Source organism: Gorilla gorilla, chromosome 18 (genome assembly GCF_029281585.2).
Source record: "Gorilla gorilla gorilla isolate KB3781 chromosome 18, NHGRI_mGorGor1-v2.1_pri, whole genome shotgun sequence".
NCBI lineage: Eukaryota > Metazoa > Chordata > Mammalia > Primates > Hominidae > Gorilla > Gorilla gorilla.
The window spans coordinates 35,388,008-35,414,468 of NC_073242.2; the positions used below are offsets into that span (position 1 = coordinate 35,388,008).

Here is a 26,461-nt window from a genome sequence, read left to right on the forward strand (position 1 = left end):
GTGGAAGGCGAAAGGCATTTTTTACATGGCGGTGGCAAGAGAGAGAATGAGAGCCAAGTGAAATGGGTTTCTCCTTATAAAACCATTAGATCTTGTAAGACTTATTCACTACCACAAGAACAGTACGGGAAAAACTGCCCCCATGATTCAATTATCTCCCACCGGGTCCCTTCCACAACACGTGGGAATCATGGGAGTACAATTCAAGATGAGATTTGGGTGGGGACAAAGAGCCAAACCATATCAACATGTGACATCGTCTTTCTATTTATTTAGGTCTTCATAATTGCTTTCAGCCACGTTTTGTAGTTTTCAGGGCACTAGTGTTACTCCTACTTGGTTAAATTTATTTATTTTTGTTCTATTGGAAGTGAAATTGTTTTCTTAATTTTACTTTCTGATTGTTTATTGTTAGTTTATGGAAATGTGGCTGATGTTTGTGCGTTGATCTTTTTTTTCTTTTCTTTTTTTGAGATGGAGTCTTGCTCTGTCGCCCAGGCTGGAGTGCAGTGGCATACTCTTGGCTCACAGCAACCTCTGCCTCCCGGGTTCAAGTGATTCTCCTGCCTCAGCCTCCCAAGTAGCTGGGACTACAGGTGCCCCCACCACGCCCAGCTAATTTTTGTATTTTTTACTAGAGACGGGCTTTCACCATGTTGGCCAGGCTGGTCTAGAACTCATGACCTCAAGTGATCCACCCACCTCAGCCTCCCAAGGTGCTGGGATTACAGGCGCGAGCAACCACGCCCAGCTGCAAACTACCTTTTCAATGACAGCTGTCTCCTAATTTGTTGGCCTCAGCATAGGTAGACAATAATAAAACCTACATTTTAAAACATTAAAGGGCAATGTTCAGCCAGGCACAGTGGCTCACACCTGTAATTTCAGCACTTTGGGAAGCTGAGGTGGACAGATCACCTGAGGTGAGGAGTTCGAGACCAGCCTGGCCAAAATGGTGAAACCCTGTGTCTACCAAAAATACAAAAATTACCTGGGCATGGTGGCCCACACCTGTAGTCCCAGCTACTTGGGAGGCTGAGGCAGGAGAATTGCTTGAACCCAGGAGGCAGAGGCCACAGTGAGCCAAGATCGTGCCACTGCATTCTAGCTTGGGTGACAGAGAGAGAAGCGGTCTCCAAAAATAAATAAATAAAAATAGATGAGTCACTTCCAAGATGGCCAAATAGGAACAGCTCTGGTCTGTAGCTCCCAGTGAGATCAACACAGAAGACAGGTGATTTCTGCATTTCCAACTGAGGTACCTGGTTCATCTCACTGGGACTGGTTGGACAGTGGGTGCAGCCCACAGAGGGTGAGCTGAAGCAGGGCAGTGTGTTGCCTCTCCCAGGAAGTGCAAGGGTTCAGGGGATTTCCCTTTCCTAGGCAAGGGAAGCTGTGACAGACTGCACCTGGAGGAATGGTACACTTCCATCCAAATACTGTGCTTTTCCCACGGTCTTAGCAACTGGCAGACCAGGAGATTCCCTCCCGTTCCTGGCTCAGCAGGTCGCACGCCCACAGAGCCTTGGTCACTGCTAGCGAAGCAGTCCAAGATCAACCTGTGATGCTGCAGCCTGGTCAGCAACTATCATCAGACTGAACAGGCAATCTACAGATTGGGAGAAAACTTTTGCAATCTGCCCGTCTGACAAAGGGCTAGTATTCGGAATCTACAAAGAACTTAAACAAATTTACAAGAAAAAAACAAACAACCCCATCAAAAAGTGGGCAAAGGATATGAACAGACACTTCTCAAAAGAAGACATTTATGCAGCCAACAGACACATGAAAAAATACTCAACATCACTGGTCATCAGAGAAATGCAAATCAAAACCACAGTGAGATACCATCTCATGCCAGTTCGAACGGCGATCATTAAAAAGTGAGGAAACCACAGATGCTGTAGAGGGTGTGGAGAAATAGGAATGCTTTTACACTGTTGGTGGGAGTGTAAATTAGTTCAACCATTCTGCTCAATAGCCACACACTGTGTGGCTATTCCTCAAGGATCTAGAACCAGAAATACCATTTGACCCAGCAAATACCAAAATTAGCCAGGCTAATACCAAAAGTAGCCAGGCATGGTGGCATGCGCCTGTAGTCTCAGCCACTCAGAAGGCTGACGCTGGAGGATCACTTGAGCCCAGGAGGTGGAGGTTGCAGTGAGCAGAGATCGCGCCACTGCATTCCAGCCTGGGTGACAGAGCCAGAACTATCTCAAAAAAAAAAAAAAGACTGCCTAGGCTAAGGAGGTGATAATTAAAGGGTATAGGACTTCTTTCGGGGGTGATGAAATGTTCTAAAATTGACTGTGTTGATGTTAACTCCTGTGAATATAGTAAAAACTACTGAATTACACACTTCATTTATTTTTTTATTTTATTTTATTTTTTTTTTTTTTTTGAGACAGAGGCTCGCTCTGTCACCCAGGCTGGAGTGCAATGGCGCAATCTCAGCTCACTGTAACCTCCGCCTCCCGGGTTCAAGCAATTCTCCTGCCTCAGCCTCCTGAGTAGCTGGGATTACAGGCACGCAGCACCACGCTCAGCTAATTTTTGTATTTTTAGTAGAGACGGGGTTTCACCAAGGCTGGTCTTGAACTCCTGACCTTGTGATCCACCTGCCTTGGCCATACACTTTAAATGAGTGAATTATAGTGTATGCGAATTAAATATCAATAAAGGCTGTTTTTTAAAAAAGAATTAATGATTGCTCTACCAAATTCTTTGCTTGATCTATGAAGTTGCCATTATCGTAAGGTTCTCACTTCTTTCTTACGTATCAGGCAAAAGAGAGATACCACAGTAAAGAGAGATACCACAGTGGCACATCCCTGACAATAAGAAATAGCCAGTCACAATTTTTGCCAAGAAAGCAAAATGTCCCTCATCTGTTATATTCTGTCTTCCCCAGAGGCAGAATGTCAAAGAAAGAGGCTATTCCTCAAGCCTGAAAATCACAGTACCTGTTCTCCTCCTCCAGCTCATCCTTCCTGTTCATCATGGCCACAATGGCCTGGCGCAGTTCACCTAAGGGAAGAAAACAAAGTCAAGATTAATTGGCAGGTCTTGCCTGTTACAGCATGCCCTCACCTCTCTGGATTATATGCTATCAAGGATGACTTGTCTAGATAAGTTCCCTTTTCCCTTTCAAAAATAACTCCTATAACAGTCTAAGAGACTCGGCTGATCAGGGTCCTGGATTTTAGAGCACAGTCTCTGAAGTCAGGTCCCAGGTTCAAATCCTGCCTCTGCAGCTCAGGCAAGTTAGCAACCCCCTCTGAGCACCACCTCCCTTATCTATAAAATGAGATCTTAACAGTTACTATCTCCTAGAAGTGTTGTAAGAATTCAGTAAGACAATATGTAAGTGAGATGCTTAGGAATGGTGCCCAGCACAGAATAGCATTTAGCAAGTATTACTGATCAGTATCACTACAAGTCTTTGCAGAAATGCAACAGCAGAAGATAGGAAGATGGAGATAAGGTAGCCGTATGGTAGGTTAAACTGGGCATATTTTCAAGAGTTAGGGGATTTACTGAGCTCCTGTATACCTCAACCTTGAGAAATAAAAAGGATTTTTTAAATGATCTATGCCCTAGAGCAGCAGACTAGATAGTAGAATTTTCTGAAGTGTGAAACAAGATCACCACCGGCAATATGGGAAATCAGCCCCAGAGAGCGATGTGGCATTTGGAAGACCAGGTATCTGGGTTCTGGGCCTTGCAGGCATGGGAGAAGGGGGTCCCCAGTGCTGCTACTCAGACCTCATAGCTGAAAATGTTATATTCCAGGAGGAAATTCTAGGAGGAAAAAACTGTTTCCCAGGAAGTTTCAGAGACAGCAATGCTTGCCTGGCAAGTACTGCCTCAAGTAGCCTTAAGAGATGTAGGCCGGGCACGGTGGCTCATGCTTGTAGTCCCAACACTTTGGGAGACCAAGGTAGGAGATCATTTGAGCCCAGGAGTTCAGGACCAGCCTGGTCAACATAGTGAGACCTCATCTCAAAAAAAAAAAAAGAGAGAGAGATCTCAGCCACAAGCCCCCCTTGCAGGAGCCCAAATCACTGCATAGGAGCCACCTGTGAGAAACAGAGGACGATGGATGCCGACCCGATCCACTATATCACCCTGGCCTCACCCTTCCCTGCCCTCCCCGGTCCCATACACGGTGCATCTCCAGCCTCTTGGACGAGGCACCTGTGTTTTTATCAACATCAAAATGACTGATATCACAAGTGCAGCCAAAGCAGTACTCTGATAGTGGGAATCTTTTAAAAATCCATCATAGAAAGACGAGCTGTCAGACCTTCCGCCTTCCCCACACAGCTATGACATCATGTTCAGATTAACGGTGGAGAAAGAAAGGGACCGAGAGCTGGCATGCCCCCCAAAATGTTCTTTCAACGGGCTTGAACCTGAACACACATTCACTTTCGCTGCCTCATTGGCTCTTTTGTGACTCTTTTTGGGCAGTAAAGCTGGTAGGTAACATCGGGGTGATTTCCACAGATCAGGTAAATATTATACTTCGCCAAGCACGAGTGACACACACGAGCAGCGGAGCTCCCGAACATGTAATTTTCTCTCCTCTCCCCTGAGCCGCGCCGCCCATGATTTGTTTAGTCTCTATCATTGTGATTTCCTTCCTCTTTATGACCTGCCACAGCTCACATTTCGAGTGAAACAGAGCAGCGCTCCTGCACTGTGGCCTCTGCAGAGCCTGGCCATGCTGGGGGGGGTCCCCTCTCCTATGGCTGAAAGGCAAACGACCATCCATCTCAACATTGGTTCCTTGCTTGGCTTCAGAAGACAGAACCACAAAACCAGGCAAGAGCACAGGGGAATGTCAATTTCAACCAACGGAAACTGATCTAAGATAAAAAGCAGCATTGAAAATGCTGTGGACAGGATGGATTCATCCACAAATGCAGCTGAGCAAGGAACCATTTAGGAAGTAAGACACCAGATTTCAATGAATCTCTGCTCCTGTAATGTACTGAAATACATTTCTGGTACGATAATGTTTAAATATGTGAAGTGAAGCAATAAAAACTACGTAAGTATCTGAACAAACATATATGCCATCTTTCTTAACATGAAACAAAAGACCAACGCCGCTAAGGAAATAATAATTTTGCTATAGTATCTGCACATCAAGGGCACATCTAACGCACACGCAAAAAAAAAAAAACTGGTCCATTGTTTGTGGAACTTTAAGCTCCTCAGGGCAGTAAACTGGCAGTGTAGAAAGAATATCAGTTTTTTTTTTTTTTTTTTTTTTTTTTGAGACAGAGTCCCACTCTGTCACCCAGGATGGAGTGCAGTGGTGTGATCTCGGCTCACTGCAATCTCTGCCTCCAGGGTTCAAGTGATTCTCCTGCCTCAGTCTCCCACGTACCTGAGATTACAGGCGCCTGCCACCACGCCTGGCTAATTTTTGTGTTTTTAGTAGAGATGTGGTTTCACCATGTTGGCCAGGTTGGTCTCGAACTCCTGACCTCATGATCCACCTGCCTCGGCCTCCCAAAGTGCTGGGATTACAGGCGTGAGCCCCCGCGCCCGGCCTTGAACACCAGTTTTCTAATCAGATCTACCTTTGAATATCATGTCCCTCACACTTCGGTTTGAGGTCCCAGCAAATGATATCATCCTTGCTTCTCAGCTCCTTCCACTGGAAAAGGTTGCTGGTATCACCAACCTCATAGGATAAAGCAGGGACCAGTAAAGCTTTCCCTAAACACGGCCACACCCACCCATTTCTGTATTGTTCAAGACTGCTTTGATGAGTTGTTTTGACAGAGACCGTGGGGCCCACACAGCCTGAAATATCTACTGTCCAGCCCTTTCCAGAAAACATTTGCCAGCCCATCTTAGGAGAACATCGCAAGTTCTTCCCTCCATGCCCCACTCTCAGCCTTCTTCATTCAGGGCTGAAGGCAGCTCTGCAGCTGCTGTGACACTGTGCCAATCAGTTGGGGCTGCTGGCTGTACCCACACAGGACACTGCAGACGGAGAGAAACGGAACAGCGGGAGGGCCACTGCTGCCTCAGACTCCTTCTCTTTTTATGGCTGAATATTATTCCACTGCATAGATGTATATGTATATGATATATATGTATATGATGTATATGTATATGTATGTACATGAGGGTGTGAGAGAGATGGGTGATGCTGGCCAAAATGTACATCTTATAATTTTCTGTTAGAAGATGAGTAAGTTCTGCAGATCTCATGACAGCAATGGGGACTCTGGCTAACAATACTATGGTACTGTTTACTTGAAATCTGAAGAGAGAGCAGACTTTAAGTGTCCTCATCACACACATTAACACAAAAAAAAGTTCACTCAGGGAGGTGGCGTATATGTTCATCTGATTGTGGTAGTCATTACGAAATACAGAGATACATCAAATCATCATGTTGTATGCCCTGAGTACATACAATTTTTGTCATATAGTTAAAATTTTTAAAAAATTAGGCTGGGCGCGGTGGCTCATGCCTATAATCCCAGCCCTTTGGAGGCTGAGGCAGGCGGATCACTTGAGGTCAGGAGTTCGAGACCAGCCTGGCCAACATGGTGAAACCTCATCTCTACTAAAAATACAAAAATTAGCTGGGTGTGGTGGCAGGCGCCTCTAATTCCAGCTACTTGGGAAGCTGAGGCGGGAGAATTGCTTGAACCTGGGAGGCAGAGATTGCAGTGAGCCGAGATTATGCCACCACACTCCAGTCTGGGTGACAGAGTGAGACTCCGCCTAGAAAAAAAATTTTTTTTTAATTATTAATAACAGAGATGATAGGCAATGAAAAAGTTGGAGCCCGGCCTCAGTGGTGCTGTGTGGATATAAGGCTATATCTATACCGAGGGTTCAGTCACCGCTTCCACCCTGCACACACCCACATCTCTACCTAGGCCCTCTCCTGAGCTCCAGACCCATGTCCTCTCTGCCGCTCCAGCCTCTGCCCATCTCCTTTGCTCCCCCTTGGTTAGACTCCAACCATACTGAACACACTCTCCTTCTCTCGTGCCTCTGTGTCTTGGCACAGGCTGTTTCCCAGTGTCTGGAAGGCCTGGCCCCCTCCCTCACTCCAGGTTGTCCTTCAAGCTTCTGCTTGGGGAGCGCCTTTTCTGAGCAGCTGGGGCTTGCTGGCTATAGCAGTCGTGGGAGTCCATGGGCCTGCCCTGTCTTACTCTTGCCTCCGCTCAGAGACTCAGACTCCACAGGCCTCCAGTCCCACCCACCCCACTTGTAATCAGTGAGACCAAGGGTAGCTACTGACTCAAACCAAGCCCATCATATAGAGTCTTCCAGAAGTTCAGATGTGCCACAGCCTGACAAGAGATGCGAAGGAAGGTGGCGACAGAGGCATCTGGCCCAAGAGCAAAGAGTTCCAAGTCACTCCACCACGGTGACTGTGGAGACACACTGAAATAGTGACTTGCCGAAAGCCAAGTGCTCAAAAGACCAGTTTAATAAACCCATCCTGGCCGGGCACAGTGGCTCATGCCTGTGATGCCAGCACTTTGGGAGGCTGAGGCAGGCGGATCACTTCAGGTCAGGAGATGGAGACCATCCCAGCCAACATGGTGAAATCCCGTCTCTACTAAAAACACAAAAATTAGCCAGGCGTGATGGTGCATGCCTGTAGTCCTGGGTACTCGGGAGGCTGAGGCAGGAGAATCGCTTGAACCCGGGAGGCAGAGGTTGCAGGGAGGTGGAGGTTGCAGTGAGCCAAGATCGCGCCACTGCATTCCCGCCTGGCAACAGAGTGAGACTCCATCTCAAAAAATAAACAATAAATAAATAAATAAATAAATAAACAAACAAACCCATCCTTAAATGAAATCCTAAACTGGGCCCAGGACCCCCAGCTGGAGGCTCCTCTGTCACCATGTACAGAGGCCTGGACAGAGACAAACGCAGATGCAGCCACAAGGCAGAGGGCCACCAAAAAGGGGAGCCAGCAAAGCCCTTCAAGGAAAGCCCACTCAGCCACAGAGAAAGTGCCGAGTCTAGCAAAGCGGCAGGTGTTGGAAATGTCAGGCGCTACTACAGAGCCCTGTAGCCTGGGGTGACTCAGTGAACTCCTCATTCCTGCCTTAGTCTCCTGCTGCACGAGCACAGCCAAGGCGGCTACCCAGGGGCCAGCGGGAGAAGTGCGGGCCGACCTGCAGTGACCGCATGGCCACAGGGAATAAAGCAGTCATGCACGAATGGCCACGCTGGCTTCTGCAGGACTCTCGGCTCCCAGGCTCTGGGGAGCCCCTATGGGGTTCTGTGCCCTTGTGTTGTAAATTGGCATGGGTTCTGTGTCCTCACAGCCAAACAATCCAAGTAGAGTTCAGTGATTCCCACTGCTCTTCATATGCACCTCCACGAAAGCACACTGTCCGCTGGGCTAGAGGTGCCCATCTGCACCTCTGCCCACCAAAGCTCCACCCCCAAGCCTGTGGGTCCCTTGAGTACCGGGGCCCCAGTGCCCAGCACAGGACACACGTGAGACCTGGTGAATGATCAAAGGTAAGATGCGTAAGTGAATTGATAAACAAATGAATGACTGACAGTCGCCCACTGCTAAAACGCCACCCTCAGCTCCAGGAACTGAGCATGGGATGAGCTGGACAGAAACGTCAACCACGTTAATCGTAAGTTCAAGGCCTCGGCACAGAACACTAACCAGCAGGTTCACAGCTGTAATTTCTTGCCCCAGTGACAGAGATTCAGGCTCCCGTTGAGCTTTTTCCATTATGCATCTCGGGAATGCGACAGGCATGGGGAGGAGGGGACACGGTCCCATACATCATTACCATGACCTCAAACAGGACGAGCCTACAAAACCGTTCCCCTCCTTTCTCGGCAGTGACCACATGAATGCTCAATTTCAAAAACAACAGTGGAGCAGGGACCAGCCTCCAGTCCCCAGGGACCCAAACATAAACACAGACACACAGCCAGATGACGCACAGGCCCATTCACACAAATGATTACGGCCTCGGAGGCTGCTATATAAAGCAATGAAACAGTGACGCCAAGGGAGGGGTGAGAGGCATCTCTTCTTCAGCCACTAAAGGCCCCCCAGGGGGAAATTATCCTGAGACTAATTGATCTTCAACTGCCTTTTCAAAATTAAAAAGGGAAGAGACTGCTGACTGCGATGACTAGACAGGGTGACGTGTGGACGCATGTGTGCGCACACACACTCTCTCACATATATACACAGATCTGTGCAATAACTCCCTGGCTTTATATAGCATCTTTTTCCAAAGACCTCAAAGAGCCTTTACAAACACTCCCCTGGGGCCCATACTCAGCTATATTTAAAGACAGAGCTCATGAGGGCACATGCACAAATAAAGAATGTTCCTCTACGGGGATGGACTTAACCTACATCATCATTTTTCAAACTTAACATCCTGCTTTTTATATCTTTGTCTGCCTACCCACTCCCTTTCCTTTTATCTCCAAAAGAAAGGATAAACTATATCGAGCTCTAAAATATAACTTTTAAATTACTCAGGCCCATTCTAACTTTTCGTTCTGTTTCTCTCTCCTGCCTCCCTCCTCCCCTAGCCCACCCAGAGTTTCTGTTCTTTTCAATTTGTTAAGATGAAGGAGGAAGAAATGTCCCAAGACCCCTTCGCAGGGCTCAGATGGCCAGTGGTTACCATGCACTGCCTGTTTCATACACACCCAGCAATGTGAGAGGCACCTGAAATACACGATCTCATGTAATTCTCACAAGGTTTCTGAGAAGCAAGCAAGATTACACTTGCTGTCTGTATGAGGCAACAGAGACCGGGAGAAGGGAAGTGACTTGCCTCAGGCCACACAGCCAGGAAGTGGCCAGGCAAGGACCCACACCTAGTCCAGCTTGCTTGAAGGCCTGTCCCCCCAAGCGGGCAGTGCCAGGCCCAGCCCGGCTCCTGGGAGGCAGTGCACAGCCTCAGGACTCACACCAGTTCCCAGGGTGTGGCCTCTGGCAGTTCTCCCAGTCTTTCTCTGTACTCTTTTGGAAAATCAAAAGTGTGATTAAATTCTGGCCCTTTCCAGTTTTAGAACTATGGTTTCTACATAATTATAATCTCAAAACAGAAAACACAAATGTGAGGCACTCATGGGAATGGGATGGAAAATGGAAGAAAGTCACAAGGTACAGAAGAAAAACCCCTTGCAAGATCTTGATAAGGTTCTAGATCTTTACTAACTTTTCCAGATTTGTAATTTTTTGGTTTTCTCTCTCTTGTTCATGTGCGCACTCTCAAACACAAACACACACAGTGAGCGTTTATAAAGATTTGCACTACGAATCCTTAAGGCAGGCATCCCAAAAGCGGATACAGACAGGGCCTCCAGGGAGCAAAGTCCTCACAGGGTACAGTGGGACGAGAGGACCCCAGCTAACGATCAGTCCCTGCCTCCAATCCACTGTCTACATGGGGACATGGCTGCCACCAGTCCTGAGTTGTTGAGAGAAGCCAGGAGTCACATTTTTACACAGATCTGATTTTTAAACACTGTAAACTGAGGTTCTTACCACACAGGTCCAAGAGATCACGCTGTGGGTCACTATTGTGAGCCTCCTGTCCTAAAGTATGAGTTCTGAGCACCAAGCAGCTTGGAAATGTCAAGGTAATTAGCACACACTTGCACGGCCATTTTTACAAAGCAGCGTTCCACCCACATCAGTGAATGTCAGAAGTGTAGAGTTGGAAGGGGCCTGAGATGGGATCTAATGGAGGCAGACAGGGGACAGTGAATGGACATCCCAGAGGAACTCCCCCAGCAGCCTCGAAGTGACTAAATCAGAGACCACAGAGAGTCCGAGCATCCCTACCCTGCCTGTGCCACTCACAGAAGGCTAGAAAACACAGCACTCAGGTATGCGTGAATTTATTAGGAGCAGTAACTCAGGTGAGGGTCGAGGGTGTCTCTTAATTTTATACCTTTCCACATATATGTTCTCATTTCATATCAAGGCATCAAAAGGTGGTCTCTAGGGCGGGCACGGTGGCTCACACCTGTCATACCAACACTTTGGGAGGCCGAGGTGGGCGGATCACGTCAGGTCAGGAATTCGATACCAGGCCAACACAGTGAAATCCCATCTCTACTAAAAACACAAAAATCAGCCGGACATGGTGGCAGGCGCCTGTAATCCCAGCTACTCGGGAGGCTGAGGCAGGGGATGACTTGAACCCAGGAAACGGAGGTTGCAGTGAGCCAACATGGTGCCACTGCACTCCAGCCTGGGTGACAGAGCAAGACTCCATCTCAAAAAAAAAAAAAAAAAAAAGGTGGTCTGTATATCTACTATCTAAAGTCTTCTTTTAAAAGGCATCATGAGCACTTTAGCTTTAAAGGAGTACTCACCAGAATTAAAAGCACAAAGTTGTAGAGGTTGCTTCCAGCAGTAGAAGCAATGGAACTAAGCGAAAGGCTTACTTGGCTAGTGAGAAGGGGGTGGGGAGCGGTGGCACAGCTGAAAGTTTTTTTGCTTTGTTTTTGTTTTTGAGACAGAGTCTCCCTCTGTCGCCCATGCTGAAGTACAGTGGCGCGATCTCGGCTCACTGCAACCTCCGCCTCCCGGGTTGAAGCGATCCTCCTGCCTCAGCCTCCCAAGGAGCTAGGACTACAGGCACATGCCACCACACCCGGCTAAGTTTTTTTGTATTTTTAGTAGGGACAGGGTTTCACTGTGTTAGCCAGGGTGGTCTCAATCTCCTGACCTTGTGATCCGCCCGCCTCAGCCTCTCAAAGTGCTGGGATTACAGCTGTGAGCCACCGTGCCCCGCCAAACTGAAGGTTTTTTAAAAATCATGTACTGAGGTACGATTCATATCACATAAAATTAACCATTTGAAAGTGAACAATTCAGTGGCCTTTAGTACATTCAAAATGTTGTGCAATCATCACTACTATCCAGTTCTAGAACGTTTCTACCACTCCAAAGCAAAACCTCTTACCCATTAAGCAATTTCTTCCCATTTCATCCTCCTCCCTGGCAACCTCTGATCCACATTGCATCTCTATGAATTTACCTACTCCAATGCTTCACAGAAATGGAATCATCTCTTACGTGGTCTTCTTTTTTAATAGAGTCTTTTTGCCTGGCTCCTTTGACTAAGCCTGTTTTCACGGTTCGTCCGCGTTGAAGCACGTATTGACTAAGCCTGTTTCCACAGTTTGTCTGTGTTGAAGCACGTATTGACTAAGCCGGTTTTCAAGGTTCGTCCACGTTGAAGCACGTATTGACTAAGCCGGTTTTCAAGGTTCGTCCGTGTGGAAGCACGTATTGACCACGTCTGTTTCCACGGTTCGTCCGCGTTGAAGCACGTATCGACCACGCCTGTTTCCACGGTTCGTCCGCATTGAAGCACATATTGACCACTCCTGTTTCCACGGTTCGTCCCCGTTGAAGCACGTATTGACCGTGCCTGTTTCCACGGTTCGTCCGCATTGAAGCAGGTATTGACTAAGCCTGTTTCCACGGTTCGTCCGCGTTGAAGCACATATTGACTAAGCCTGTTTCCACGGTTCGTCCGCATTGAAGCACGTATTGACTAAGCCTGTTTCCACGGTTCGTCCGCGTTGAAGCACGTATTGACTAAGCCTGTTTCCACGGTTCATCTGCGTTGAAGCATGTATTGACTAAGCCTGTTTCCACGGTTCGTCCGCGTTGAAGCATGTATCAGTGCCTCATTCCTTCTTTTTTTGAGAAGGAGTCTCACTCCGTGGCCCAGGCTGGAGTATGGTGGCGTGATCCTGGCTCACTACAACCTCTGCCTCCCGGGTTCAAGTGATTCTCATGCCTCAGCCTCCCAAGTACCTGGGGCCACAGGTGCCCGCCACCACACCCGGCTAATTTTTGTATTTTTTAAGTAGAGATGACGTTCACCATGTTGGCCAGGCTGGTCTCAAACTCCTGACCTCAAGTGATCCACCCTGCCTTGGCCTCCCAAAGTGGTAAGATCACAGGCATGAGCCACTGCGCCCGGCCCCTCATTCCTTTTATAGCTGAATCATGTTCCACTGTATGGATATGCCACAATTTGTTAATCCATTCTTCAGATGATGGACATTTATACTGAGCTGTTTCCACCTTTTGGAGATTGTGATCATGTTGCCATCAACCTTTGTGCATAGTTACCTGTTTGAGTCTCTACTTTCAGTTCTTTTGGATGTGTACCTAGAAGTGGAATTACAGGGACATGCGGTAATTCCACTAACGTTTTAAGGATCCACCAAACTGTTTCCCACAATTAGGAGACAGAGTTTTTCAAAATCACTATATTGCACTTACAGAAGAGTTTGGAAATTAGTATGGCAGATATCTTTGTCTCCATCACCTGGCATGGTCAATTTGGATTATTTCACCACAATGACTCCAAATATTGTTTAACACTAAATCCTTACTGATCCAGTTGAAAAAGCAGTTAGGGAGAGTGGGACGAGGGTGGAAAGGAAGACAGCTGCTCCCCTAAGAATACTCCTCTTGCGGGGTGCAGTGGAGGGCTTATCCATCAATTACACAAGAGGCTCACTCACTTCTCCGTCAGTGGGCAGAGAGCTGCAAGCGAGGTACACACATGTTTCACAAAGAAAGGCCTCGAGGAGGAACATATTGCAGAAACCCGCCAAAGGCCCAGGTTCAGGTGACAAGTGGAGTACAGGTGTTAATTAGATGGCTCCAGATAAATGTGAAACCGTGCATAGTGGAGCCTACCCATTCTTCACTGCAAAACACAAAATCAGTAGGTCTCCAAGAAGAGATGGCACATTCTGCAAAGATATTCACATGAGCTCTTGTGAATAACAGGCTGTCCTATGTGCCTTTACAGAGTGATTCCACTTAGTACCCAGCACCACACACACACACACACACACACACACACACACACACACACAAATCAAGGTGGAGCAATCCAGGGGCAAGGCCTGGGCTATACAGTAGAGGCAGCAAAAACTCCCCTGAATTTCTCTGGTCAGAGCATGTCTGACCCTGCTGTGTCCCATCCCTGCCTGGGGTTTCACTGGCCTGGCTCTCAAAGCTGCATGGGTCTATAAACCCTAGGGAGACTGAGAAACCCACTTTCTTCCTTTGGTACTTGTGGAGGAGAATCCAGTCCCTACCACAGATAGGATGGGATTCCCAGCCAAGAAGAAGACAACCCCAGCAGCAGTGAAAGCAGCGAGGGGGGCTGAAGGAAAAAGCAACGGAGGGGGAGGGACGGACTTCAGCTTCTGCCAGGGGCAATTTTTCATCCACTGCCAACCTTGAAGGCTAGGTCTGGGCTCGACTGTACTAAAGGAACCAGCGAGTCCTTTATTTCATGGAACTGGTGGTGTCATCCCCCATTTCACAGATGGAAAGACAGAGAGAAGTTAAGTGTTCCTAATAGCAACTGCTAGCAGGGCACCAGCCGAGTGCCAGGCACAGGGTGAAACTGTGTGTCAATTATCTCATTTGACCCTCCAAATCACACCACAAAGCAGGTGTTTAGAATCAAACCCATTTTATAGATTAGGAAACTGAGACATATGAAGTGATTTGCCCTAAATTACAAAGGAATTATGATGCATTTGAGACCAGCCTGGCCAACATGCTGAAACCCCATCTCTACTAAAAATACAAAAAAATTAGCCAGGCATGGTGGGGGGCACCTGTAATCCCAGCTACTCGGGAGGCTGAGGCAGGAGAATCGCTTGAACCCAGGAGGCGGAGGTTGCAGTGAGCTGAGATCATGCCATTGCACTCCAGCCTAGGCAGCAGAGCAAAACTCCGTCTCAAGAAGAACAAACACAAAATAAAAAAAAAAAAGGAATGACGACACAGAACCGGGACTGAAACACGGGCCATCTGACACTGGAACCCATAACCCTAGTGATACTCACTGTCTCCCAAATGGGATCTCAGAATGAAGAGGCCAGGGCTCCATGTTGGTTCTGCACAAATCAACATTCTCAAGACCATCATGTCATTTTAGAGACAGAGCCTCAACAGGATTGGGGCAAAGCCAGCCTGGCCACAGGTCATGGACGTGTGCTTCTCTGCACCTCTCTCCTCCTAACAGAGCCCTTCAGGGGTAGACCTGAAAACCATCCAACCCTGGGATTCAGGGACGCCTACTTGCAGCTGTACCTCTGGATGCTGGAGTTAGGGGAAGATATTATTCCCTTATTTTACTTAAGCTGGCTTGAGCTGGTTTCTGTCCCTTGTAACCAAATGAGTCACAGCTCATATGCTATGTGGAACCTACACTGAGTTGGCACGGGAGGCAACGTGGCCAGCAAGGTGGGAGATATACAGGATGAGAAAAATGACATTATAAGCAAAGACATGTGATGTCACGGCAAGTAACAGACAAGGACTGTGGGCCCAGCCTCTAACTGGCATGGCATTTCAAACCCACTTTGGGTCTCAGATGTTACATCTACAAAATGCGGAGGTTACACAAGCTCATCTTCTAGAATCCTTCCAGCTCTCAGATGCTGTGATTCATCAGGAATAGCAGATGAGCCCTACCAGTTTCTGGCTCCTGCAAGTGAATGTGGCACATTAGCTGTCCTCATCATCTGTTCCTGTCCGCTGGCCGCTCGCCGGCCAAATGCAAGCAGCAGAGATATGACCCCGACCTGTCTAAAGCCCCGAGTCTGCCATGGCCCCTGGGGCTGCGAGGCCAACATCTGTTGTCACTGGCCTCATGCACAGTGGAGTGGTGGGGTTAACTGGTGGCAAGGAAGATTAATTGCATGTGAAATACTCATAAATAATGAGGACGCGGAGCTGCACAGCTTCCTTCCCCTTCAGGCTGTGGTATCATATGCACGGGCAATTCTCAAACAGACTCTCACACATAATCTGCAATTAATTAGATGCAGCCAGCCACTGAGAGGGTGCAGGCAGATCTCACACCCGGAGTGAATCTCACCAACTCTGCGCCATCCTACTCTGCACCTGACACTTCGAGAAATAACCAGAACATCCTTAGACAGAACGCAGGAGCCATGTAGTCAGGAGGGGCCAGGTTCCAGCCCGGCTCGGCGACTCTACCTCCCTTGCAGCCATGGATGTGTGGCTTGTCTGCTCTGAGGCTCAGTTTCCCCACCTCTGAAATGGGCATGACGGCACCTCCTGACAACCTCCCAAATTATGGAGCTGATTCAATGGTGAAAAGAGATTAGGCATCTGCAAAATGAAAGATGCCGTGCTAATGCCTGCCTAAGGAGTGACTGCTCAATCCACTTCCTCAGTCCTGGAGAGCAGGGAAGGGAAGCAGAGGATGCTGCCCAGTCTTGGAGTTAAGGCAAGCAACGCCCAGAAATGCGGAGCAACAAGAGACACTCAGAGCATAACTGGACAAACACAATGGGAATCACGTGGATCTCCTGAGACTCAAGAGTCCACCACGCTGTCCCAGGCAGCGTGGTTTCCATCAGGCCTCCTTCCAGGTGCTCCAATGAATCCAGTGCAGAGGTGATCTCTAACATGTGGAATACAGGGGAAATATTCTCCATTCCGAAGGGAATGGCAGTTATACATCCAGCTGTACCCAGTGCAGGTACCTGCACTTCTAAGCTAAGGACAGTAGGCTATTCAGGACCAGTGATGTTGGAGCAAAAATATAACTGGAAACCGAACAATCAGTGGGTTTTGACATTCAAGGATTTAGCACCCTTTCACTCGAACCTCACACTGAAAACCCAGCTCAGACAAGCTGTCTTGCCAGAAGAGACCTGGACCTCACGAGATGAAGCCACTTCTCCCGCTTGGGGCTGCTGTCGTCTTCGGCATTCACTTCACAGCCTCCCCGGCTAAATGGCGAGTCCCTTGTGAGCAGGATTCCACCCATGTCTTCTGCGTTTCCCTCACGCATGCAGCCTAGTACGTTGCCTGATGGCAGCACCTTCGTGAATACACGTGGATGGGACTAAATCAGCCCCAGATCTCCACCTCAGCAGCCACGCAGTGATGACACTGGAGGTGCCCGAAGGCTGCCGTGCTCCCTGTTTCTGAGTTGCCTCCTCACCAAGAACTGCCTTTGTTCTGATTCAAACTTAAGAGGGAGGGGAGGTGGGGGCAGGAGCAGACTGCTGCTTCCAGAACAGAGCTCCAAACTTAAGGAAGCACCTGTGGCTCGTGACTGGGCACTCTCAGGACAGACTGGCAGCTGGCAGCTCCCCTTCCTCCACCCTGACCCTGTCTCCTACGAAGGGAGGGGAAGGTACAGTTGGGCAGTTGACCCAGCTTCACCCAGCAGTAAACTCCAAGAGCTCCCAGAGTTCAGCAGTCACATAGCTTTGGACCTTTGCAAAGCACTGCAACCTCTGCGCACAACCTCTGTGTGCATCCTCTGCCAGCAGAGCCCTGGGAACGATGACCACGGGGTGGGTGTGTCTGTGGACGCCCTGCTCCAGAATGAAGACTGTGCATTTCACTGCTACGCAGTGAGTGCTTCCTAGACCCCCCCACCACACGCCCCACCTCAGATCTTCAGAGAAGCAGGTGACACGGATCTGGGGGAGCAACCCACACACACTCTCAAATCTCACCTCTCCATACTCCCATGATTTTGCTTTACCCCAGCAGCCTCCTGAAGATCTCTCGCTCTCACTCAGGCTTTCCTAAACCATCTGAAGTGACTCTCATGCCTCCTGCCAGCTGCTACCCACACCATTCAGTCTAGGTGACCTCTCCATCACACTCAACTAAACAAGCTCTGCTGGGTGGCTATGCCCAAAGCCATTCCCGACCCATTCTCCTTGCTGCCTGCCATCTTGGAGGCTGGAAGCAGGCACTTGCTTTCCTTGCAGTGGGAAGGGGCCAGGAACCTCCCCACTGTGTCACTGAGACGTAAAGGGAAGTCTGCTAAGTGGACTCCTGTGCAGGGAGGGAAGGAGGAGCCTGCCTCAAGTCTCTGAGGTAAGAAGGAACTTGGCAAGTCCGAGGAACGGCTCAAAGGCCGGTGTGGCTGGCAAGTGACAAACACAGGTCATGGAAGGCAAAGGGCAGCAGGGGTCACATCAGGCAGGCTTTGCAGGCCACAGCAAAAACATGGATTTTGTGCTAAAGTGCAGAACGAGGCCACAGCAGAGTGCTGGGCAGGGAAGTGAGCTGACTGGTGCAGGGGTGGAAGGGTACAGGTGTGTGCATGCACCTGTCAAGATAAACCACCATCCTGCTGGGGTGCAGGGGCATGCAGCAGATCGCCTCAGTAGCCCTTGTGAACATGCCATTGTATTAAGACCTTGGCCCCCTCAGAAAAACACTGCTTTCTGGCCCACACCTGTAATCGCAGTACTTTGGGAAGCCAAGGTGGGAGGATCACTTGAGCCTAGGAGTTCGAGGCAACATAGCTCGCTACAGACCCTATCTTTACAAAAAATAAGAAATTAGCCAGGCGTGGTAGCGTGCACCTGTGATCTCAGCTACTCTGAGCCAGGAGGATTGCTTGAGCCCAGGAGTTTGAGGCTACAGTGAGCTATGATCGCACCACTGCACTCCAGCCTGGGCAACAGAGCAAGACCCTTTCTCAAAAAAAAAAAATTAAAAAAGGAAAACACCATTTTTTGTTAATAATCAGGTTTGTTTCCTCAGGCCACCACACTGTCTTAAAAGGGCTCAGGTCCACAGACTGTCAACAGAAAACTGGATGATACAACTGCTGTAGTCCAGAGGTTGGTTTAGACACCAAGGCATTGTGTGAAGTGACACTGACCACCCTGGAGCAGGGTGTTTTTAAAAGCCTGGGCGTTTGTCTCACCGCAAGCCCAACCACTAAGCCTTCAGAAACCAAAGGGAGTCAAGCAGCCCAGCCACCACACCTGCTCTTCCCTAGCAAAAGGCCATCCATCCCTTCCTCGTCACAGAGCTCAGCAGGCCAAAAGGTGGCCCTAAAAGCTGGAGTCTTGCTTCTGTGTTCATCACAGTCTATGGTCTGAGTCATCTGTGCAAAACCCACTCACCTGGAGAAAAGGAAAAAGTCTGTTCTAAGTTCCACCTTCAGAGCTAGAAAATTAGTCTTTAATCAGACTAAGTGGGGAACGACATGCTGGGCTGCAGGAGACTTTAGACACATGGGAGGAAGGGCTGCCTCACCCCAGGAAATAAAGGATGCCTCCACCTCTCTCTTGCCTCAGGAGCTTCAGGGGAAAGTATCTCCAAGCAGGGATGCAGGAAGAGAGTCATCTGAGAGCCATTTGCAGCTTTAGACACGTGAGCTGCAGTTCTGAAACACCTCCCCGCAAGCTCAGCATCCAGTGAGAGGTCCAGCTTAGGGTCGGAGCCTCCGTATTCACTTTGCCCAGTGCAGACGGCAGGACAGTGAGATCACACTCATTTTAAAGATGAGGGCCGGGCACGGTGGCTCACACCTACAATCCCAGCACTCTGGGAGGCCAAGGCGGGTGGATCACGAGGTCAGGAGTTCAAGACCAGCCTGGCCAACATGGTGAAACTCTGTCTCTACTAAAAATACAAAAATTAGGTGGGCGTGGTAGTGCACGCCTGTAATCCCAGATACTTGGGAGGCTGAGGCAGGAGAACTGCTTGAACCTGGGAGGCGGAGGTTGTAGTGAGCCAAGATTGTGCCACTGCACTCCAACCTGGATGACAGAGCAGGATTCTGTCTCAAAAAAAAAAAAAAAGATGAGGGCAATGGAAGCTAAACAGGTTAACCCTTGAGCCTTCTTGCAGGAGCTTTCCAGAGTCTGCACTGCTGGGCATCCCCTACTCACCATGTCCCTCCTTGCTCCAGATGACAGCAGCTTCATGGTGCATGCATGAGGGTCCCAGATGTAGACAATTAGGACTAGTGCTGTAGTGAGGGCACTGACAGGGGGCTGCTGTGGTTTCAATGTTTGTCCCCTCGAAAACTCACGGTGAAATTTAAGCCCCAGTGGCAGTACTGAGACGTGGGGCCTTTAACAGGTGACTGCGTCATGAGAGCTTGGCAATCATGAGTGTATTGAACCATTCACGCACTCATGGATGAATGAGTTAATGGATGCATGGGGTACCACGGGAGTGGGCCCATTTTTGGAGTGATGGCTTTTTAAGAAGAGGAAGAGAGACCTGAGCTCACACACTCAGTCCCCTCCCCATCTGCTGCTCTATGCCAGTTCAGGACCCTGCAGAGAGTCCCCACCAGCAAGAAGGTCCTCACCAGATACAAATTCTCAACTCTAGACTTCTCAGCCTGCACAACTCTAAGAAATAAATTCCTTTTCTTTCTTTCTTTTTTTTTTTTTTTTGAGACAGAGTCTCACGCTATTGCCCAGGCTGGAGTGCAATGGCGCGATCTCGGATCACTGCAACCTCTGCTCCCCAGGTTCAAGTGATTATCCTGCCTTAGCCTCCCAAGTAGCTGGGGTTACAGGCGCCTGCCACAGCACCCAGCTAATTTTTGTATTTTTAGTAGAGACGGGATTTTACCATCTTGGCCAGGCTGCTCTTGAACTCCTGCCTTGTGATCCACCTGCCTCGGCCTCCCAAAGTGCTGGGATTACAAGCGTGAGCCACTGTGCCCAGCCTCCTTTTCTTTATTAATTACCCAACTTCAAGTACTCTGTTATAAGCAACAGAAAACGAACAAGACAGGGACAGCTTCGTGCGTATGGATGGAGCAGAGGCTTCAGGGCTCAGTCTAGGTTCAAACCCTTGCACCGGCCACCACCAGCATAACTCTACGTAATGGACTGAACCTCCCTGATGGCCAGCTGTGGCATCGGGGCACAGGGACATGATCACTCAACTCACAGGGCTGTTGTAGGTATTAAGAGAGCTACAGGCTATGGACGTTCCCGCATGCACAGTGCCCAGATATAGTAGTCACCCAACAAGCTTGGATGCCTCTGACCCCTCTCCTAAAAGAGAAAACACAGCACCTCCAAGACTCAAAAGGTTCAAGTCTGGAGCCAGAACCAGCCTCCAGGTGCCGTGACACCTTCTGGTGCACCTGCTGACTTGGTTCTCCCATGTTCAAGTCCAGCCCAGTTGTCTTTTTCTCATGGAAGCCACTCACCATCATGGAGTCTCCCCATGGCCTGGCATGGAACTTCCATAAGGAGGGCATCAGGCCTGGGGTCCCAGCCTCAAGAGCCAGGTGGCATTCTCCCCCACCTCAGTCCTGGCCCTTCCTAACCTCCACCATAGCTCATCAAAGAATGCCAGGCAAGGCTAGTAAAAGTCAACCTCCTCTACCACTGGGAGGGCTTCTCCTACCCTAAAGATTGTCCAAAAAGAGCCTGGCCCATCTGCATCTCAGCTCAGGTAGCATAATTATCCTCCTTGGAACAGCAAATAGCAATTGATGTCAAATGGAAAATCTCTATGGTTCAACATGGACCTTTCCCCTTCTTATTTTTCTAGCAACTCCTACTAAATTTCGAAGTCTCATTCCACTACCGTCAATCAATCTTTGGCCTTAAAAAAAAAAAGTTCACAGCCTAATTCATTTCATAGCTTCAACAGTACCTAATTCTATCACTTAAAACACGACTGTTAATCCATCCCTGTGGCACACAGTTTCTTCATTCCTAATGAAGAATTCCTATGGACGGGTAGCAGAACACCTGCTTCTGGGCCTGGGGAGGATGTCTGAGAATGAAACTCCAGAACAAGCAGATGCCTGGACAGGGCAGGCAGTCATCACATCCACAGTGCCCACCACCCACTCGCCACCTCGATTCTCTTCTATCCACGTAACCAGCACCTCCTCTTTTTTTTTGTTTTTGTTTTTGTTTTTTGAGGCAGAGTCTCACTCTGTTGCCCAGGCCGGAATGAAGGAATGCATCTCAGCTCACTGCAACCTCCGTCTCCCAGGTTCAAGAGATTCTCCTGCCTCAGTCACCATGCCTGGCTAATTTTTGTATTTTTCAGTAGAGACGGGGTTTCAGCATGTTGGCCAGGCTGGTCTTGAACTCCTGACTTCAGGTGATCCTCCTGCCTCAACCTCCTACAGTGCTGGGATTACAAGCATCAGCCACCGCACCAGGTCTTAAATTCTTTCGAAGCAAAAACGTTTAAAAAAAAAAAAAAACCCACAGTGCTGTGGTCAGTCAGATTGGCCTGTGCTGTCTTCCACCTGGAGCAGATGCCAGCTGTCCCCACACCCATTTTCTTCTTCTGTAGTAACTGAAGCACCTTGGCTGGCCAGGTGACCACTCAGAATAAAGACATCTCTCGCCTTCGCGTGCAGCCTTGCAGCTGTGGCCGTTTAACTAATTCCAGCCAAGGTGAGGTTAATAGGAAGTGATGCAGGGCCATGTGCCGTGGCCCGCACCTGGAATCCCAGCACTCTGGGACGCCGAGGATGGAGGACTGCTTTAGCCCAGGGGTTCAAGACCAGCCTGGGCAACACAGTGAGACCTCATCTCTACAAAAAAAATTTCAAAATTAGCTGGGCATGGTGACAGGCACCTGTAGTCCCAGCTACTTGGGAGGCTACCGTGGGAAGACTGCTTGAGTCCAGGAGTACAAGGCAGCAGGGAGCCATAATCGTGCCACTGCACTGCAGCCTGGGTGACAGAGTGAGACCCGGTCTCAAAAAAAAAAAAAAAAAGGAAGCAATACTGCAAGTTGGGGGTATGCCCTTAAATAAAAGGGGCCAGGCATGGTGGCTCACACCTGTACTCCCAGCACTTTCAGAGGCCGAGGCAGGAGAATCGCTTAAGCCCAGGAGTCATAGATCAGCCTAGGCAACATAGTGAGACCCTGTCTCTACAAAAAAAAAAAAAAAAAAAAATAGAAAAATGAGCCAGGCATGGTGGCACGTGCCTGTAGTCCCAGCTACTCAGGAGGCTGAGGCAGGAGGATCAATTGAGCCTGGGAAGTGGATGCTGCCATAAGGTATCATCATTCCACTGCGCTCCAGCCTGGGTGACTGCAAGACCCTGTCTGAAAAAGAAAAACAAGCAGCAGCAGAAAAGGAGGGGGCCGAGGAGGGGGCCTTATCTCTGCTCTGGCAGAAATGTGCATGTGATGGACACGTGGACAAGGGCAACATCTGAAATGTAATGGCACCACCAAGAAGAGTGGACTGTCAAGTGGGAAGAAATAAAATTCTACCTTGTCTAAACCAGCGTTGCTCAGGGTCTCTGTCACAGAAACCAGACAACAGCCCACCTGACACACCACCGATGCAATTCCTGGCAAAGCCACTGACACATTAGGAGGGTAGCTTTTCAGTCCATCCCTCAGCCCACACAGGGCAGGGGTGAGCAGATGAAACTCACAGAAGCCAAGTTTCTAGAGTCCCCGGTGAGAGCATTTCGTATCATTAAGCTGTGACAATCTTGCTTCAGCATCTCTCCCTCCTCCCTCGCGTTACTTAGATGGAAACGTTGGCTCTGTCCCTCCAGAGGAGCCACGGCTGAGGCTTATGAAGATGGATTAGTACAGACTCCTCCAGGAAGCAATCACTCCTCATCTCCTCTCATGCTGAGCCAGCCAGGACGCCCACCGCTGAGCTCGCTGGTAAATATGGTCGCGGTCCCCCACCCAACTTCTCCACTCATTCACCAAACTTAATATTCGCCCAAAAAGAGCTTTGCAGATCTCTTCTTTCCAAGCTAATCTCTCCACTCCAAGGACTGGGCTCATCTGGGCAGCAGGACCACACACCGCACTGCTGAGCCTGAAGGCTTCTGGGGCAGGAGGAGAGAAGGGCTAGGAGACCCTGGAAACACAGCACTGTCTCTGTGTTTTGAGTTTTTCCATCACTAAAATGCATCACCTGAGTCACCAGTGCTACTTAGAAAAGAAGAAAATCACATATAGACTAATAAGGGTCACTCTTTAATAAAGATTTGTGGGTGGATTTTTTTTCCCCAAAATGCACTTTAGAAATTAGATTCCTGGCCGGGTGTGGTGGCTCACGCCTGTAATCCCAGCACTTTGGGAGGCTGAAATAGGCAGATCACAAGGTCAGGAGATGGAGACCATCCTGGCCAACATGGTAAAAACCCACCTCTACTAAAAGAAAAAAACAAAAAACTAGCTAGGTGTGGTGGTGTGTGCCTGTAATCCCAGCTACTTGGGTGGCTGAGGCACAAGAATCGCTTGAACCCTGGAGGCAGAGGTTGCAGTGAGCTGAGATCACGACCCTGCACTCCAGCCTAGCGACAGAGTGAGACAATGAAGGAAGGAAGGAAGGGAGGGAGGGAGGGAGGAAGGGAGGAAGGAAGGAAATAAATTAAACTCTTAGCACAGTCTGGCCTCATTTTTGGGTTAACTGTGACCCTCACCATTAAGAAACTGCTCACAGTGTTGCCTCATGCTCTGAAGACTGAGGCTGACTTCCCTGGAATTCCAAAGTAAGCCTCAATCTCCTTCCTATGTGGATGAGCAGGGACCCTGCAGAAGGAAGCATTAATAAAACCCGAGTGGATCTGCATTTGGAGCCAACTCTTCAAATCACACCGCCATTCCCAGCAGACATTCAGACCCAGCCCTAGAAGGCAAGTCTTTGGCATTCTTTCCAGTTCGCCTTCTTCAGTACAATTTGTCTTTTGGATCTTATGTCTGGAAAGCAAAGAAAGCTCTGCATACAATGCACAACAATAAAGACAAGGGTTGCCAACTATTTGTAACAAAGATTTGCACGGATAAACATAACAAGAGGTTTCCAGTATTCACAGTGACGGGTACATCCACTATTTAAGGAACCTTCCAACTACACTTTATGAAAATAATGGCCCCAACCCACAGCTAATCCTGGAACGATCCTGGAGATCTGGAGAACCTGAAGGTCAAAGAAAAAGTGGCAACAAGTTTCTTCGTTTGGGTTTTTTGTTTGTTTGTTTGTTTGAGATGGAGTCTCGCTCTGTCACCCAGGCTGGAGTGCAGTGGTGCAATCTCGGCTCACTGCAACCTCTGCCTCCCGGGTTCAAGAGATTCTCCTGCCTCAGCCTCCTGTATAGCTGGGATTACAGGCATGCACCACCACGCCCAGCTAATTTTTGTATTTTTAGTAGAGATGGGGTTTCACCAAGTTGGCCAGGCTGGTCTCGAACTCCTGACCTCAGGTGATCTGCCCATCTCGGCCTCCCAAAGTGCTGGGATTACAGGCATGAGCCATCACACCTGGCCACAAGTTTTTTTAAAAGCATTGACCTCAAAGAACCATAGCCTGGGTGATCTCTGTGCCTGATTTTTCTTGAGAAGATTCTCCTGGCAGCTCAGTACCCACAAGCATCAAACTATGCCTTGATTTTCAAACAAGGCACACAACTGCCAGATGGTATGGGGTCAAGTGGTAGCCACCGTTTCAAGGAAACAAACTCTGACTTTTTTCTGCTGCCTCATCTGGAATGCAGGCTTCCAATTCCAGGAAACTGAAGCGAGTATAGGTCACTTTTGCAAGTGTAGTTCATCTTTTTTAGCAGGGTTCTAGAAGGGTTCTAATCACATAATTAGGACTCTAGGAATGAAGAATAAGTTGATGATTACAAAAACATCACAGAAGGATGATCATGGAGACAAGGAAACATTAAGAAGACACTTTCCTTGTTTTTCTCTTGCAAAGTTGTTTACGTTCCTTGTAGAGTCTGGATATTAGCCCTTTGTCAGATGGATAGATTGCAAAAATTTTCTCCCATTCTGTGGGTTGCCTGTTCACTCTGATGATAGTTTCTTTTGCTGTGCAGAAGCTCTGTAGTTTAATTAGATCCCATTTGTCAATTTTGGTTTTCGTTGCCATTGCTTTTGGTGTTTTAGTCATGAAGTCTTTGCCCATGCCTATGTCCTGAATGGTATTACCTAGGTTTTCCTCCAGAATTTTTATGGTTTTAGATCTTACATTTAAGTCTTTAATCCATCTTGAGTTAATTTTTGTATAAGGTGCAAGGAAGGGGTCCAGTTTCAGTTTTCTACATATGGCTAGCCAGTTTTCCCAGCACCATTTATTAAATAGGGAATCCTTTCCCCATTGCTTATTTTGTCAGGTTTGTCAAAGATCATTTGTGGCATTATTTCCGAGGCCTCTGTTCTGTTCCACTGGTCTATATATCTGTTCTGGTACCAGTACCATGCTGTTTTGGTTACTGTAGCCTTGTAATATAGTTTGAAGTCAGGTAACATGAAGCCTCCAGCTTTGTTCTTTTTGCTTAGGATTACCTTGGCTATATGGGTTCTTTTTTGGTTCCATATGAAATTTAAAGCAGTTTTTTTCTAATTCTGTGAAGAAAGTGAATGGTAGCTTGATGGGAATAGCATTGAATCTATAAATTACTTTAGGCAGTATGGCCATTTTCACGATATTGATTCTACCTATGCATGAGCATGGAATGTTTTTCCATTTGTTTGTATCCTCTCTTATTTCCTTGAGCAGTGGTTTGTAGTTCTCCTTGAAGAGGTCCTTCACATCCCTTGTAAGTTTTATTCCTAGGTATGTTATTCTCTTTGTAGCAATTATGAATGGGAGTTCACTCATGATTTGGCTATTATTGGTGTATAGGA

General features: G+C 48.4%; 1 protein-coding gene across 13 annotated transcripts in view; it reads right to left on the minus strand.

Moving 5' to 3' along the window:
* LOC129527637 (sorting nexin-29-like) overlaps window positions 1–26,461 on the minus strand; it is a 173,974-nt gene that overhangs the window by 17,432 nt on the left and 130,081 nt on the right. For all 13 annotated transcript variants that reach the window (XR_008672650.2, XR_010131351.1, XR_010131352.1 and 10 more), the window contains one exon: window positions 2,967–3,030. Coding sequence is in view for 9 of the 13 variants with exons in the window: in XM_063699649.1 (XP_063555719.1) it covers window positions 2,967–3,030 (64 nt within the window). In the remaining 4 variants the exon portion in view is untranslated. The remainder of the gene's footprint in view (window positions 1–2,966; window positions 3,031–26,461) is intronic.